At 36.8% G+C, this 17,095-nt stretch overlaps 2 protein-coding genes and 1 long non-coding RNA gene across 5 annotated transcripts in view; 1 reads left to right on the top strand and 2 right to left on the bottom strand.

Moving 5' to 3' along the window:
* Nucleotides 1-10,328, top strand: part of LOC133521305 (uncharacterized) — a 27,113-nt gene extending 16,785 nt beyond the window's left edge. Inside the window, exons 2-6 of one of the 2 annotated variants that reach the window (XM_061856189.1) lie at nucleotides 3,795-3,950; nucleotides 5,611-6,979; nucleotides 8,021-8,678; nucleotides 8,906-9,969; nucleotides 10,053-10,328. In XM_061856189.1, coding sequence (XP_061712173.1) covers nucleotides 3,795-3,950; nucleotides 5,611-6,979; nucleotides 8,021-8,678; nucleotides 8,906-9,969; nucleotides 10,053-10,096 — 3,291 coding nt within the window. In that variant the 3' untranslated portion in view covers nucleotides 10,097-10,328. Of the gene's footprint in view, nucleotides 1-3,794; nucleotides 3,951-5,610; nucleotides 6,980-8,020; nucleotides 8,679-8,905; nucleotides 9,970-10,047 lie in introns of both variants that reach the window. The other variant, XM_061856188.1, reaches the window with a different exon arrangement.
* The window catches only part of LOC133521318 (uncharacterized), a 205,197-nt gene that overhangs the window by 41,694 nt on the left and 146,408 nt on the right, over nucleotides 1-17,095 (bottom strand). The window lies entirely within an intron of this gene.
* Nucleotides 10,324-17,095, bottom strand: LOC133521307 (probable cytosolic iron-sulfur protein assembly protein Ciao1). Of its 2 annotated transcripts, XM_061856191.1 has the most exons (6): nucleotides 16,840-17,095; nucleotides 14,711-14,932; nucleotides 13,790-13,921; nucleotides 13,389-13,565; nucleotides 12,665-12,858; nucleotides 10,324-10,665 (listed from the first exon to the last, which is right to left on the bottom strand). In XM_061856191.1, the coding sequence occupies exons 1-6, from the start codon at nucleotides 16,845-16,847 to the stop codon at nucleotides 10,481-10,483; spliced, it is 918 nt and encodes a 305-aa protein (XP_061712175.1). In that variant the 5' UTR covers nucleotides 16,848-17,095; the 3' UTR covers nucleotides 10,324-10,480. The 2 variants fall into 2 exon arrangements, with proteins under 2 accessions (XP_061712175.1, XP_061712174.1); XM_061856190.1 differs by lacking the exons at nucleotides 10,324-10,665; nucleotides 12,665-12,858; nucleotides 13,389-13,565; nucleotides 13,790-13,921; nucleotides 14,711-14,932 and adding exons at nucleotides 15,214-16,021; nucleotides 16,095-16,282; nucleotides 16,361-16,680 and having other exon boundaries at nucleotides 16,840-17,083.

Below are 17,095 nucleotides of genomic sequence, written 5' to 3'. Positions count from 1 at the left end.
CATCAACTTCTCCACATTCTACTAAGGTGCTACTATTGGGACAGTTTTGCACATAAGTGTATGTTTTTACTTCGGAATGGTGTCAAAGCCAAAGTCAATATATTCTTTATTCAAATAGGCTTAGCAACAAGCACTTTTAAATCGTCAAATTGTACAAATATCATCTCAATCTAAATATCAGAGCAATTAATTGATGCAGTTATTATTGTTCTCAAAAAAAGCATTGAATTACTATAGAAATGGTAAACTTAATAATAAGAATTTCAAAAAAGGATCGTCAAACACCAATATGATACCTACCAAAAATGAGTTTGGCACTCCCGATTTATACACAAATGATACCAAACATGGTCTAGCAGCTTCACTAATGTACGAGTACATATGAAGATTAAATTGAGAGCCCTAAAATAAACTTTCAAGAGAGGATATCTCGAAAACTTTTCAAGATATCGAAAAACGTGACGCACATCCATCTCGCTCACGCTTACGACCAGTGAAAGTGAGAGAAGAACACGAACCTACGTGGCTTTAATGTTAACAAGTGCAAAACCGCTTCCATGCATCGACCCTTCCAAAGAAACCTTTCAAGAGATATGTATTATACTTATTTTTTACCTACTAACATAAACAAGTGTTTGTTCGCTTGCATTTATTTTACGCGTCAACTATATGGCATGATATTATCAATTTATTTATGAGACTGCGACATCTACATTTTATTGGCATTTTATTATAATTGACCGAAGCGTAGCGAAGGTCTCCGTTTTAACTCGGGCATTTTACTTTCCTATTTCATTCGATTCTCATGAAATTTTGTGACCAGATTCTAGGATATGTAAATAAAGTAAGTAGTTTTTTTTTCGATCCAGTTTAGGTATGTATTTTTTTAATGCGGTAAGTAATTGGCATATCTTCTTCCTCGCGTTGTCTCGACATTGTGGCTAGGGCTTCCAATATCGGACGGTTTCCTATTCCGGAACTGATTTTCGAAAATTTATTTATTTGCTGATATGTCCACTCACTACTTAGTTTAATTAAATTATAAGTATGTAATTAGTTTGTAAGTTTTCTAACACAATATATTATTGTTTAAGAAATAAATAAATGAAATGAAACTGATTTTCGATATTGGTTCCCAATTCCGGAACTGGTTCCAGGATTGGGGTTCACCATATTTTTTATTAGATTTTTTAATAAAAAACAACAAAAAAGTGAAATTCTGATACTTTACGTTTATCAAACAAAGTATTGTTTCAAAGAAAACTAATTTGAAGTATTATTATTCAATAAATTGAGTACTGCCGTTTTTGCACTTCTTAGTTTAGCACTTTATTACTGTGGTCACTTTTATTCACTTCAATGATACGGCGTATTTATTTGGGCAAACTACGGATGCTAGGAAACCATTTGATGCCTAATTGTATATAATGTCTAAATATAACGGCTGCGTAGCCTAGCAGGTAGTGGCTCTGTTTACGAAGATGAAGGTCCTGGGGTTCCGATCTAAGTAAGGGCATTTATTGTGTTTATAACGATTATTTGTTCCTGAGTGAAGGTTGTGTTCTATGTATTAAAATATTTAGCTATACCTATTACCTCTGTGCATTGCCGAATAGTGCCCAAAACTTAAGCCTTATTAAGATTAAACCAAATGGTCTAAATGATTAAAATTATATTATTATCGCTTCATTACCGCCGGATGAAAAAAATAAATACTGATTACTTTTTACGAAGTTTAAAATAATACCTGTAATGGCTCATACACTTAATTCAAAACATACTTAAACGTTACGCTTTTGAAGTTTGGTTTTTCTTTACTTAGTTCCTGATTCAGAATATAATATTTGCTGCTACAGGATCCGAAATCTATCATTAAGTAAACTTCTTTCTGAATTGTGAACAAAATACTTATAAAAATATTTATAAATTTCAATTTTCAATTTGCAGACGACACAACCGTTGTCCTGAGGGCAAAAACACATGCGCAGTTGGCCGAGGGAATACATGAGGCTTGTGACCAATTACAAACATGGTTTTCATCGAATGGCCTACTGTTAAATATAACGAAATCCAATGTGATGATATTCTCGGGTCGCAGCACCACAGTGCCTCCATGTATTAGTAACGGTCCAATGCCACTATGTAATGAAACAAAATTTCTGGGTTTCATGCTTGACTCGAATCTTAACTGGAAGTGCCATGTCGATCTGCTTTGTAACAGGTTGAGTAGTTCTATCTTTGCATTAAAAAAATTACAACCTCTGATATCAAGGAAGTCACTTAAAGCCGTATATTTCTCGCACTTTCACTCCTTGATGTCATACGGTACACTGCTTTGGGGAAATTCCACAGATGCAAAGAGAGTATTAATTCTCCAAAAACGTGCGATCCGTTTACTAGCTGGAGTTAAACCAATGCACCATTGTAAGGAACTTTTTAAAAATAATGGTATAATGACGCATTCGTTATACATGTTTCAAGTTCTGATGTTCGTGAGAAAAAACTTCTCTATGTTCAAACGTGTCGAAGTCATGGGCAAACAAATCAGATCGACGGGAAGACTGCGAACAGTGCCGCGTCGCATGGCACTTTCATGTAAGAATCCGCGAGTAATAGGCCCAACTTATTACGAACGTCTACCCGCCGAATTAAGAACTGAAATATCTGACGAAGCATTTGAACGTCAATTGAGGAATTTTTTATTGGAAAACCCATTATATTCAGTGAATGAATACATGGAATTAAAATTATAATAACTGTTTAACATTATAGTTTATGTAAAATTGATTTAAGATGACATTTGTTCTAGAATATTATTATTACTGCTCTTAGTTTTAATGACGATCATTATGTGATATCTACTAAATATTTAGTTTGACATGTATTCCATTATTTATTTTTAGTTGTCCTGCTTCTTTTGTTTCGTAGTTTTTAATTTGACGGTAATTTCGAATTTGTTTTTTTTTTTTTTTTTTTGATAATTATTATTGACGTTTTATAATTATATGTTTGCATGCCAAATCATTGACGATCATAATGTAAATTCATATAGATTAACATAAGAATAATTTATACTGTAATTTATCATTATGAAAATAAATAAATCTAAATCTAAATCTAAAATTCTAAAGTTTCACGTAGGTAGGATTCTAGGCAAGTATAAATGAATGGCTTTGCTTTGTACTTCGTTTTTAACTTTAGAAAAGAGGTAAACAATTTAATCTTGACGTGTCTTTTCATTGAATAACGATTTTGAAAATAAATAACGTTTGCTTATGAAAGCAAAGAAATGTAAAATGATCGTATATGATTTATAATTCTTACATATTGACTTATTTTTCTAACGCGTTATTCAATAAAAAAAATATGTCACTATGGCTCACATTCTTTCTAATGTTTAAATAACGAGGTCTAGCAATTAAGTATCAAAAGTAAAAAAAAAAAGGTTAATGCAGAATGTTAATGCATGCTGCTAGACTTCAGACTTTTTCAGCGACGGCTAATACCACCAGCATAGTGTAGTTTCGTAACGATATTCAGTAGTAAACGTAATAAAATCTAATAAAAGTACTAAAATCCAATTCCGGAATTTTCGATATTCAGTGGTCTCAATTTCGGAATTTCGAAATTCCGGAATCTCGGATTGCAAGCCCTACTGATTGACGCCTATTGAGCGCCGCATTATTATGCTATTGAGAGACGAGGAGGTTTCAACTCACGTTCTTCCGTGTTTTGTATATATTTAACGGTTAAACAGCTCCCAGCAATACTTACACTAAACATCGTGTTTCCAGGTGACAGAAGGCGGCGTGACGCGACAGGTGGCGCGCGCGATGGAAGTCCTGCACGCGAGCGCTCCGGGCGCGCGCATGCGGGTTATGCGGGCTGCGTACCACTCCACCGCGGGGCCGGGTGCGGCCACGTCCTACATGGTGCACTCTTCCCGGAGAGTATGTATTCCGTCATCACGATTATTCAAGATCATATAGCTCTTCAGAAGCAGCACCCCATTTTCTGGCGTTACAATGCTGTTTTGACAATTTATTATTATTGGGGTGTTGCAGGCCTTTGAGTGCCACGTCGACCAAGCAGTGATCTACTGTAACGGACCTTTAAAGTTCATTACTAATGTCCGTGGAATCCAGCAAGTTCCATATTCTTTGGGGCGTAATGTTCTGTACTTCATAGAGTTGCAATACATGCCGCCCTAAGTAAATAGGTACTTCTTTTTGACATTAGTGGTCCATAGCAACAGAGAATGTGCATTGCAGTTTCCTCGGACTCATGGCAGAACCTGCATGTCGCATCTTGTTTCTTTCCAATTTGAAACATGTGTTTGGTCAACTTACAGTGTCTAGACAATATTCTAGTAACCACGCTGGTTTTGTGTCTTTTGAGCCCTAAAAGCTCCTTAGCAGTTTTGCTGTTTAACCCTTTGATTAGATTCTTGTCCTTTGACGAACTTCCACCAATCGATTGCTCTTGTTTTTTCTACGTTGCTGAGCAGAGAATATGCATCCCGTTTTATGATTCCACAGAACGGTTCTGGGCCGATCTGGGGTTTGTCTGCGCCCTTCCTAGCAAGTTCGTCCGCTTCTTCGTTTCTGTGTCGGAGTGCCTTGGTACCCATCTAAGTATGACTTTGTTTGAGTTAGCCAGTACATTTAGATTTGTTTTACAGTTCTGGACTAGTTTTGAGTTAGACTCAGGGATTCTAGTGCCAGCAGAGCAGCCTGGCTGTCTGAGATGATGTACATATGTTGGTGTCTTAGCTTTCTATCCAGGTACACAGGTATCTCTGCACATTTGTTGATGGCGAAGACTTCTGCCTGGAAGATTGAGGCCTGTCTGCCCATGCTGACGCTAGGTCTGAGTTTAGGTCTCTCACCTTAGATCCCACTTCCTACATCATTGCCTTTTGACAATTTAGTCAAATTCTCACCACGCCAAGTCATACGTATACGAGTCGATGGCATCTGATGACAACAGGACACAGACCTCGCATGGGGAGGGGCCGAGAGTAGTTTTATTTTCCCAAAATACTTATAAATTTATCTAGATGCTTACTGTGATAAAGTACTTTTAATGTTGTTTCTCGATCAATTATTGATTAGATGACGTAACTTTTCAATAATACAAATGTGAACAGGTAAACGATAATTGAGTAGACCAGTTCAAACACGAGTCTTAAGATCGGGTCGTATAATATATTCATTGTTAGATTTATATCTAAAGCCAGAAACTAAAAAACGAGAGGAGCAAAAAGTGATTATGTCAATGACTGGTGCTGTGACATAATAATCCCTAAAACCATCAAGATAAAAACTACATACTTTTAAAACTTATTGTCTATTGATATGAACTATTAAGGCTCCGGCTAGAGACACGTGGAGGAACTTGTTGAAATTTAATCCTTATGATAATAAGCCTACGAAGAAAGAATACTGTGCTATTTAAAAAAATGTTTTGCTATTCATAATCACAGTCAATGACCAGATTTATCTACATACTTAAATTTCTAATCAGTGAACTCTATTGTTTCATTGTTTTGAAAGTCAGTACATAAATGTATTTTAAATGAGTTTTAAATTGCCTTTTCGTTAATTTCAGGTAATATCTTCCGGCACCAGACTACTATCTCCGTCGTTAACCAGCAGACCGTTTGGAGATACGCCTTCCCTACCATCGCTGCCGTCGCTACCGCTGGAAATATCATCAACCCCTTTGGAGTTGGTAGATACTCCAGAAACAGAGAATTACAAAGTGACGGAACCAGATGACACAGAAATTTCCCATCCTTCAAAATGGAAAAGTTCCACAGGCAAAAGCTCAATTAGAATGCCCAGCGAAGAATCTTCGTCCACTGATAATGCCAGCATCATAGATCTTGACCCTAAACCTCATCACAAAAGTATATTCAGAAAGTATTCGTATGATTCAGAAAATAGTGACATCACGACAATGAAAGTAAGCAGTCGAGCCTCCCCGCTATTGGATGCTCCAGTATCACTGAGCACTCTTAAATACAAATCACTACTAAATGGGAGTAACGATTGGACTAATAGACGCAAAAGTTACAGCTTTGAAGAAACAGATCCGCTAAATGAAACCATCTCACACTGTAACGACACACTGGCAATGGAGTCCTCCACGGACAGTGGCATCTGTAAGTCAACTGAAATAGTAAATGATCACGCAGATTATGAGAAAAAGGACAGGAAATATTATCCTCCTGAAGATTCATTCAAAGATTGGCTTAACAAAAACCGGCTAACTTCATTCAACAAAACCAATCAATACATATCTAATAATAGAGGGCACAATGTAGTTATAGAAGAACCAAGTGAAAGCAGTATTACACTGCAGTCAGCAGGTAAAGTATCAATTACAGTGCCCATCACACTTGAATCTGAAGAAGACTATCAACACAGGAAAGGTATTGAAGAAGCCGACAGAAGGCGAAAGAAAGTCGAATTTTGCAAAACTGAATTACACTTTGCGGCTGAATCTGGAAAAGTTAATATTATAGCCACTGATGAAAAACCGCCACCAACAAATGATTTTAGACGAAGGAAAAGTGCTTTCGTTCCAATGAAGAAACCCGAGAGACCGACTACTCTGTTGCTCGAAAAGAAAACAACTGATGATACGATGATTGATTTGTTACAACATAACACTAGTGAGGTAGTTGAAAACGATGAGAATACAGCAGCTACAAAAAGTATTCTCAAAAACAAAATTCCTAAGCCCAAACCATATCTTCTAGGGGAAAACATGGCTCTTGGGCTCGCTGGCGACGTTCCGAGTGCTAACAAGCCCAGTATATGCATCGACAATTCTGATGTTACAACAGCTGTTTCATTAATCAATAGGCAGTTGCAAGAAAGAAGGTGCAGCAATGACACAACCTCCAGCATCGCAAGTGAAACTGACATAAGCAGTCCTCTAAAAACTTTCACTTCGAGGCCAATTAATGCAGGTAACTAATATAAGAATAAAATATAATTTAAATAATCTATTTAATACATATTATTATACAGTCAATTTTTAATTCTATGTATATATACTAACACTAGATTAAGATATTTTCTTGTTATACTAACAATCTATGGATACATGGTTTATCCGAAATAAATAAATTTATTTATTATTATTATAACGTAGGTACCTAGATTGCAAGTATTCGAAAGTTTTCTTTTATATTTGAATATTCGATTTTTTCTGACGACATATTCGAATAATATTCGAATTATATTAAAAAAAATAAGAAAAGGAACGAGAAATCGGTTTATTTATAATAAATGCATCATTGAGTGAATTAATATTATTACAACTTTAACCATACAAAAAGGTTAAAAAATTTTTTTGTTATAATTATTTTCCAAATTAAATCTAATATTTACTGCTAGTTACTCAGAGGCCTATAAAAAGGCCTTTCATTCCATTGTATTTTGAATCTTTATTGACTTTATTTGTCTTGGCAAGTTTTGATACCTGATGGTCGGTAAAAATAATATTGAAGGAGAAAAGTTGGCTGACTACTGAGATTATTCGTCAGCTAAAGATGCATGGTTAAATTAGTTGGGTATGATAAAATTTGCGAATTGCGAATTGATAAAAGTTGCTTACTTGTACTGAATAAACAGAATGACCTTTTAACTTAAAACAGTCATACTAAAAGCATTAGTCGCACCGTAAAAATAACATACTTTTTTATTTCGTTTTCTTTGAAATTGAGTTAGGTTTCCTGTAATTTCACGAAACCTATCGAGAGGTATTCCTCTAACAATATTATTTTCTTCGCATTTGGGTACCAACCGTTCCTAATTCACTGTAAATACCCGGTAAACACACACATAAATTGTAACTATAGCGGGTGAAATTGATTTTTTCGAGTAATAAAAAAGATTCGAAAACTGAGCCGCCGAATATTCGAATACCAAAACAGGTCGAATAATCGAATTGCAAGCCCTAAACGTACCTAATATGTCATTTAATCTGATGCATGTTTCTTTTTCAGGTCTTATCAAGAGTGTAAGCTCAAAAAGTCAAATTTCAAGCCAACCATATTCGTCAACAAGTGAAGTAACTAACACCTTCAATTCAGTTAAAGAAAAATTGAAGGCATTGCAGTTGTCTCCAACACCAACAAGATCGAAAACGCGTCAACTTCGGCAATCTGATCTAACTTACTTTGGTATTCAGAATGATAAAAAGAATACAGACGATGACAAGCCCAAGGTCATCAGAGACAGAATAAAAATGCAAAATGAAGCAATTGATAACATTTTCCAATCTGTTCGACTTATCCAGCAAGTATCTAACAGTGTGTCCAACAGTGTGTGTCACAGTGAAGCTGAATCTGAAGACGCTGTGGAATATCAAAATATTCCTCTTAAAACAAACTTTGCTCCTATACCGACGCCAAGGTCGCGTACAAAATATACCGACAGAGATTCCGAAAAAGTGACAGTTCTGAAGCCTATAGTAGAACAGGATTCCGTAGTGATAAAACAGAATGTACAAGAGACAACGAGGCGTTCTAGGTCACGAAGATATGAAGAGGCGTCTTCACCGGCAATTCGGAGTATTTCGGAGCCCCCTAAGGCTAATCGATTAAGCTCTTTGGAAAAATCACATCGACGAACCCCCAACGTCAAACAAAATGTTTGTGCAAGGTAATATTATATTAGCTCACTAAAACACATCATTTACTTACATAATCAATACTAACGGGTCGGCAACGCGCATGTAACACCTCTGGAGTTGCAGGCGTCCATAGGCTGCGGTGACTGCTTACCATCAGGCGGGGCCGTATGCTTGTTTGCCACCGTCGTGGTATAAAAAAAATTAACACTATCATTTTCATGTTCTATTTTGAGATTTAATTTTATATTTATTTTAGGATTAATGAATATGAAACAAAGGAAGAGAAAACGAATTATAGTGAAAATCATCCTTCAGATACCGCCAAATTGTATTTAAGCGAGGAGGACGACGGCGACGATGGGGTCCCTACGTATGTCAACGTAAACAAAGAACTATGTGATAATGCAACACCAATAAATGGTGAGGATAATATAATACGTAAGCCAGAAATTGATAGAAAATTGCGCCAGTCACATAAAACTGACACTGGTCATAGAGATATCGTTCAGAAAGCAGACAAGTATACGGTAGAACGAAAATCACGTGCAAGACGTGAGAAAGCTGATAGTGATATTAAACCAACAGAAATCCATAAAAATCAATCTGAATTAGATCAAAAGTCACGTGCAAAACATGAAACAACGAATAGTGATCATAGACAAACTACCCGAAATCAATCTAACTCTCGAGAAAAAAACCATAAAGCAGACAAATATAATGATAGCTTGAATAAAAGAACAAACTCTTCGAGGAAAAAGAAAGTAGACTCAAAGGCTGTGGTAATACCTGCAGATGCTCCGCAATCGAGCGACCCTTCAGTAAGTTCACAACGCATTACATCGCAAGACAAAAAAAATAAGAACGAGAGATCTACGTCGACGAGCAGGCAAAGTGAATCACTTAAACATGCGGACAAAAATATGATTGAACGGATTGCTGAGATTTCCGATACCCCTACTAAGGACTCGAAAGAAACAACCAAATCTCAACATGTGAGGAGTGCAAGTCGTCATTCGACTTCGAAAAAAGACACTATAGAAAACCATAAACGGTCTAGCGCGAATTCTGCTGATCGCCACCGCAACTCATTGCAGCTAAAGTCTGGCGACAAAAACGGAGAAGTGCACTACTCAAAAGACAGAAAGTCAAGGAGAAATGAATACGTTATCAATTACGATGACAAAAACGGGACAGTAGCATCAATAACTAAGGTATCAACTGGCCCTGGATCGACAAAGAAGAAAAAAACCTCTCTAGAAAGAATTAAAGACACCCCTAAAGAGTATAGAACTCAAAGCAAACCCGAGAAAATTCACCTGCGTAAGTAAAGCCGTTTGCATGCTTTCAACAATCTAACAAAAATAAAATACAGCCTCTAAAAATGTAAACGTCTTTCAGTGCAGTTCCCAGAACGAGAGATCCCAAGCGGACTAAGTCACGCGCATAAGAGATCGAGGACAAAAGTGCATATACAACGGTCTTGCCAGCTATTGTGAACTGAGTATGAGTAATGCTAGTGTAAGGAATGCCAAAAACTAGCCGATTGCTGTAAAATTAGTATTTATGTATGGAACTTGCAATTTTTGTATCATTTATGTGGTAATAAACATCGAATAATACTGATCTCACATTAAGGTTAACAATACAATAACAGTTATTAATAAAGTGTACGACTTAAATTGTGTTTCTTTTATTGAAAACGAAATACGATTTAGAACATTAATTATGCGCATACACAAAAGACAATGAAGCCGTACAGCGCAGTTAAAATCATTTCACGATATCTTCAACTGTTTGTCTATTCTTGTGTAGATATATGACAAGTGCACACTTACACAGTAACCAAGGGATCCTTATCAGACTTGCTCACAAACACTTGCACTTGGTTGTCTAATCTTTTCTGAAGATCCGGTGAGAACACTGATAGGAACCCTCTCTCGGAATCTGAATGGTTGGTTAAGATAACCGATATGCCTTTTTGGGCCGCATCAAGCACGTCGTGATGAAGCATTTCACCTGAAAATCATGACATGCATGTATTTAATCGACTTACAGACTTCCTAAACAACACTCACGTTGTAACGTTAGATTCGTAAGTATACTGTAATACACCACTACCTACATTTTAATTTGTAGTCGGTAAAGTTCAATACCTATTACTTTTACTTTGTGAATGATAAATGGTATATATAGAAAAAATAGTTCTTTATTGTACAACCGTGTAACAGAGGTAACGGCACATTTGATTATCTATCTTAACACAGCCGGAATAGAGTCCATAAAACACTACTACGTACAATAAAGAACTATCTTTTCTATATATGGGTGTGTAATGTTTTTAATAATAACAATTTGCGAAATTTCATTTTTCATAATTTGAATTGCATAATTTTGATATGCAGAAATTATGATTTGGTATAAAAACAAATACAATAAAATCGAATTGCATAATTTCGAAAGTAATTATAGTTTAGTAGCATAGTAATGTATTTGCATAACAGGCAACCAGTATAATGTTCACTCTGTATACTACCTCTATTTTATACTCAGAACCGTTTTTATTCATGAAAACCAACAGCATAATGTTGAAGGTGTGGTTTCACAATCAAACCACGGCAAATCGTTCATAAACTTTATTTGATTGAGTTTGCTGAAAGTTTAACAACACTGAATTACTAATTAATAAAAAAACTTAAACATTATATTTGCATGGAACATAATCGATTTTTCTAAGCGTCAAACTGACCTACATCCGTACTTTACGTCTGTCGACATATATCATTTTACCGCAAAGCAGCGGCCAGTGTGAGTTGGAACCTCTGTGGTTCCTAAGGGATTCAGATAAACTTCATATAAACGCCTAGTGAAAATGAACAAGCAAAAATACAATTTCCGAGACATATGGTTCTGCCTATATGGTCGCAGTTCTACCTAACACTCCTCCTCGCTGCGCTCGTCGTCGTACCTAACGGCGACCAGCTTTAAAGTTGAAAAGGTAGATTGTTGTATAATTTAATAGTTTGATTGACACCAAGTATATCATAGAACACTATGTCACCATTCGTTAAAATTTAGTACTATATTTTAATTATTATACGAAATGTATGTTATAACAAGTAAAATTATTCCTAAGGATTGTTATGAAGAATGTTTTTATGATTATAGAGCATTCTGTCATTAAATTAGTATGACTAACAACTTTATATGTTTTGTTTTTATACATAATGTTTATTATGAGTTTCAATAGTAGTTAAATGAAATTATGCTAAAAGTTTGTATTAAAATTGAACGGCACCCAGCTTAAAGTGTTCACTGCATACATCAGTTTCCTTACTTAATAAATAATAAGTTGTATGGGATGTGAAGTATGGTAAAATGTATTACATATTAATAAGTTTTAAACTCGCTTAAAACTTATTAAGCTTAAATTTTATTACAAATAAGATTCCGCAAGCTCACTTAAAACTTATTATAAATGGGTTTTTATCCATGTATACCTGGAGTGACCACTCACACAGTTTAGGTATGGTATATCTAAAGGTGGTATTCCACCTGTCCAATTTCTTGTTTCAATGTGCATTGCGCAAACACTCTCTCATTAAGCAAAATGTGAGACGCAAATACACAACAGACCAAGAAATTGGACAGGTGGAATAGCACCCATACATATTTGGACGACCGGTCTGGCCTAGTGGGTAGTGACCCTGCCTACGAAGCCGATGGTCCCAGGTTCAAATCCTGGTAAGGGCATTCATTCGTGTGATGAGCATGGATATATTTGTTCCTGAGTCATGGGTGTTTTCTATGTATTTAAGTATTTATAAATATTTATATATTATATATATCGTTGTCTAAGTACCCTCAACACAAGCCTTATTGAGCTTACTGTGGGACTTAGTCAATTTGTGTAATAATGTCCTATAATATTATATTTATTATAATTATTTATATGGGCATACTTTGTAGCCATCGATATGTTCAGAAGTAGCTCATAGATAGGTATTCTTCAACTCACCTGTCAGATATAAATCAGCCGCAACTCCTTTAAGCACAGACGCGCCGGATCCGGCGCACAGCGCGACTGTTTTTACGCCGTCCGACGGCGACTTGCCTTTAGCCAGCGCCAGGCGAACGTGGGGCAAGCCGGTTAGCTGCTTCACTTTTGCGATCACGTCTGATAGAGGGAGATCGGCTTGGAGTTGGAGGTACCTGAAATACCAGTAAAATGAGTTATACCTACATGAGAACACTTGCTAAAGGAGAAAGAACCGTTGACAGTTAAAGCAGTCGAGAAACTAAGTTATGGTTAGGTTAGTGTTTTTCATGCCGGTGAGTAAGGTTGCCAGAGCTCAACGAGGGTGCGGAGTTTTAGCGTCAGCAACGCGCATGTAACTTTTCTGAAGTTGCAGGCGTACATAGGCTTACCATCAGGCGGGTCGTAAGCTTGTTTGTCACCAACGTTGTATAAAATGGAACAATCACACTGGATAGTTCGCTAGACTGGATGGCCTGCATGCAAACGATGCGCGAGTATCGCTTGCTTTACAACTTCTTACTTAGCATTTGACGACCGACCCAGTGTGATTGTGCACTGAGTCAGAAATATAATTTAATCTCAAATTTTAAAACCAATGTAATGTAAGAACCATCACTGGTATAGGTATCAAATCCTGTTTAAGTAGGTAACTTCCCGGAATCGTGTGTAGTGATTAAAGACAGTCAGGTAGTAATAAAATTACCTTCCAGCTCCAAAGTTAGGGTCAACTCCTGGCGTGATAGGTTTGGAATTCTTGACCAGGAAGGCTGAAGCCAGCCAGTCATTCACGCCGCCTTGTACGCAGTCCCAGCTCGTGTGGGGAGAATAAAGCGATATGCGTTTCTCGAGTAGGAAAGATATGATGCGTTGCTTCCAAGCACTGAAATAAATAAAGTATTCTTCAAGCTTTTTATTGATAAGACCAGCTCCTTTGCGTTGCCTTTACTGTTACGGTTCCATTTAGTCACTGGAAGCATGTGCCGCTGCAGCCTACATTCTAAATTAGAATTAATTAGATTATACTTCAATGCCCAATTCCTTAAAGTTAAGTCATCATCTCGGCTAGTAAACACGAGTGTCCAATTGAAAAATTAAATAGTTTACCTTTGCACTACGGATTTCAGAGGAGCAAAAATAGGAGGATGGTACGCGACAATCATTTCGCATCCTTGGTTATCGGCTTCTATAGCTACATCCTCTGTCAAGTCATTGGTTAGTAACAGCTTCGTAATATTCCTGAAAATAATATTTCATAGGTGGTAAAAATATAAAATATCCTTTAGCCTCACAAGGCCCACGGTCCTACCCGTAATTTAAACCAATAGGCGGGCCCACACAGAGCGAGCATACGCGAGAGGCAATTTCCACAGGCACAAACCGGCCAGTGTAGACGTGCCTCGGCCGAGGGGGCGCGCGCGTTTTCCTCGCCTCAGCGCGCCGCTTCAGCCGAGGCACGTCTATACTGGCCGGTTTGTGCGCGAGGAAATTTCTTGTATGCTCGCTTTGTGTGGACCCGTCTATTTTCAGTTGGAACATGGATGGAACAGTTTCTTTTGTTTTGTTCGATTTCAAAACGAATGAAATTCAACCATATTTCCTTCACTATTAGGCGGGTCCTCAAAGAGCGAGCATACGCGCGATTCAATTTCCTCGCGCATAAACCAGCCAGTGTAGACATATACTGGCCAGTTTGTCGCGAGGAAATTGGCTCGCGCGTATGCTCGCTCTGTGTGGACCCGCCTATTGATATGAAATTCAAATAGCATAATATATTATATTTGTACTTAAGAGGCTAAAGTGTATTGATATGATTTACAAATTACAGAAAAGTTTATGAGAAAATCAGTGGTAGTGGAGTGCGAAAAATATTACTTTAGTGATAACAGTAGTTACCAGTGTTAACAGAAAGAAATAATTGTTACTGTTACCAATGGCAACAGTTGAGAATAAATGTTCATTTCAAGATAGGGTTATGTCTGCTAGCTTGTACTAGTGATTTTCAACCTTGAGGATATAATTATGTACCTAGGAGTGTATGGCTCTACCAGCAACCCAGTGTTGTCCCAACTTTCTGCAAGGCTTTTAGGTGCAAAATCTTCCAACACGGACACCACCTTGCCAAGCGTCACTCCAGTTTTTTCTCCCATTGACATTTTGATGGATGCAGAAATAGAATAAAATTTATGGAAAATGGTTTGTTTGCCAATTATGTGCAGTCTTCCTATTTTCACAAGCATCAGATAAGACCTGAAAATACGTAAAAATTAGACAATCTCAAACGGATGCTACACACCATAACACATAAATTTTCCATCAGAAGTAAGAACTAAATTAACCATAAGAACAAGATTACAAGCACTTGACTTTTGGACATGGTATATTGTTTTTTTGTGAAGGTAGAAAATCCAATTAATTTAAACCACCTATTTGTCTCAGTCCAGAAGTCATTGTAAATAAAATACAATATAAACATTACAAGTATCTTTAACAAAATATATCATGCTGATTTCATTTCAAATAAAACTATATTTTCTAGCTTATATGAAATTAATTTATTTCACTTCAAGTAAGAATATTTATTTAAAACAATCTGTGGCATTAACAATAACATAATCATTTACCATTATCTCACCATTACACAAACAAATAAAACTTTTAGGTCAATGAAGAAGGCTTGAATAATAACACCAACTAGCATCATCTTAATCTAAGGGGATATACATAACATTCTAAATTGTATACAGTATAGTACAAATTTGACCTTAAAACTAGACAACACTTGTGCCGCTAATCAGAAATCTTCCATATTCTTATTTCACCATCATCACTACAAGAAAGAAGTTCTTGGTTCCCGGTAGGATTCCAAACAACACAATTTACATCTTGAGCATGAGCATTCAGTTTTGTGCAAACCAAATCAAATGTTGGAGCATTAGGGTCAGACTCCTCAGCCTCCTTAAATATTCTAATGATGTCATCACCGCAAGCAGTGGCTATCAACCCAGTCTTATGGCACCAAGCTATGTCATACACACATCTCGAGTGATACCCAGAAAGTGTGCAAACACATTTCCATACAGAATCTCGGTCTGCAACCATCACTCCCTCCGGATTGTCAGGTTTATATTCCTTCCATATTTTAACAGTTCTGTCATCACTGCAGGTGGCCAGTCTCTCTCCCGTCTTATCGAAGGCTAAGCTCCACACGGTAGACTCATGTGAGTGCAAGGTCGCTACACATGACCAGTCATTATCAACAGGATCCTCCTTGTAGAGCTTTACAGTGTTGTCATAGGATGCCGAGGCCAGGATGTCTAGAGTTGGGTGCCATGCCACCTACAAAAATAATCAATTTTAATTTTTACACTTCTTTAAACTTTATCATTCCAGTATGTGTAACAGTACTAACTTTCTTGACATCTTGATTATGAGCATTGAGAACCGATGCACATTCATATTCATCATCCCCTGCAACTTCCCACACCCACACAGATTTGTCTCGCCCACAGGTTGCTAGCAGCTGCCCTGATTGAGACCATGCCACACTTTTTACTTCATTCTCATGACCTTCCAGTGTAGCATTGCATTCAAACTGACCTGTAGACATAGGATGATATTGCAATAGTACTGTACATTTCTATACTAAGATTAGATTAATTAGAAATCCATACAGACCACTTTTCTTATCCCAAATGGCTGTGGTTGCATCAAAGCTGGCTGAAGCAAGGAAGTTTCCACAAGGCGACCATGCCACTTCTCTAATGGTCCGTTGGTGTCCATCCACGAGAACTGTCTTTATGGCCCATTCTTGCCCTTCTTTATTCCAAAGTTTGATGGTTTTGTCTTCTCCACATGAAGCAAACATTTTACCAAGAGGGTGCCATGATACATTCCACACTATCCCTTTGTGACCGGTCACAGTTTGCAACAACTCCATCCTAGCCATGATCTAAGTAGGTACTCAGTTGTTGACTTTGATATACCTCAAGGATAACCTATAAATTGTTGAATACCATAATCAAGTAATTATCACTGAATACCAGGACAATATTTTGAAGGGCAGGCAATGAAATGAGTATAAATAAATTTGATGTCTCGATAATTAATTGCAGTATATCACTGAGGTATCACGTATCATAGATGCAAATACGTACCCGCTCATTAAGTAGAAACAATAGGTATTTTCTTTTGATATATATAATAGTAAGCTTTGAATAATACGATAACCAATTAAGCGCGATTCTGCAGTAGACGGGTACAAAGAAGAAAATGAAGATAAAAAAGTGTTTGTGTAATAAATCTGTGAAAAATCAGTCGCACAGTTCTCACCACACAAATGACAATGACAAATGAATGTCTAAAATTACATTATCAATCCTTATAACAGTTATAACATGGATCGACGTTAAA

This window comes from Cydia pomonella, chromosome 9, assembly GCF_033807575.1.
Source record: "Cydia pomonella isolate Wapato2018A chromosome 9, ilCydPomo1, whole genome shotgun sequence".
In the NCBI taxonomy this organism is placed as follows: Eukaryota; Metazoa; Arthropoda; class Insecta; order Lepidoptera; family Tortricidae; genus Cydia; species Cydia pomonella.
This window is presented reverse-complemented; position numbering and strand designations above follow the sequence as displayed.

Coding starts and splice junctions, on each gene's coding strand:
- LOC133521307 (XM_061856190.1), bottom strand. CDS start 16,631: ATGGCTAGGATGGAGTTGTTGCAAACTGTGACCGGTCACAAAGGGATA. Junction 16,283..16,360: donor CATTTGGGATAAGAAAAGTG/GTCTGTATGGAT, acceptor CTATGTCTACAG/GTCAGTTTGAATGCAATGCT. Junction 16,022..16,094: donor ATAATCAAGATGTCAAGAAA/GTTAGTACTGTT, acceptor TTATTTTTGTAG/GTGGCATGGCACCCAACTCT.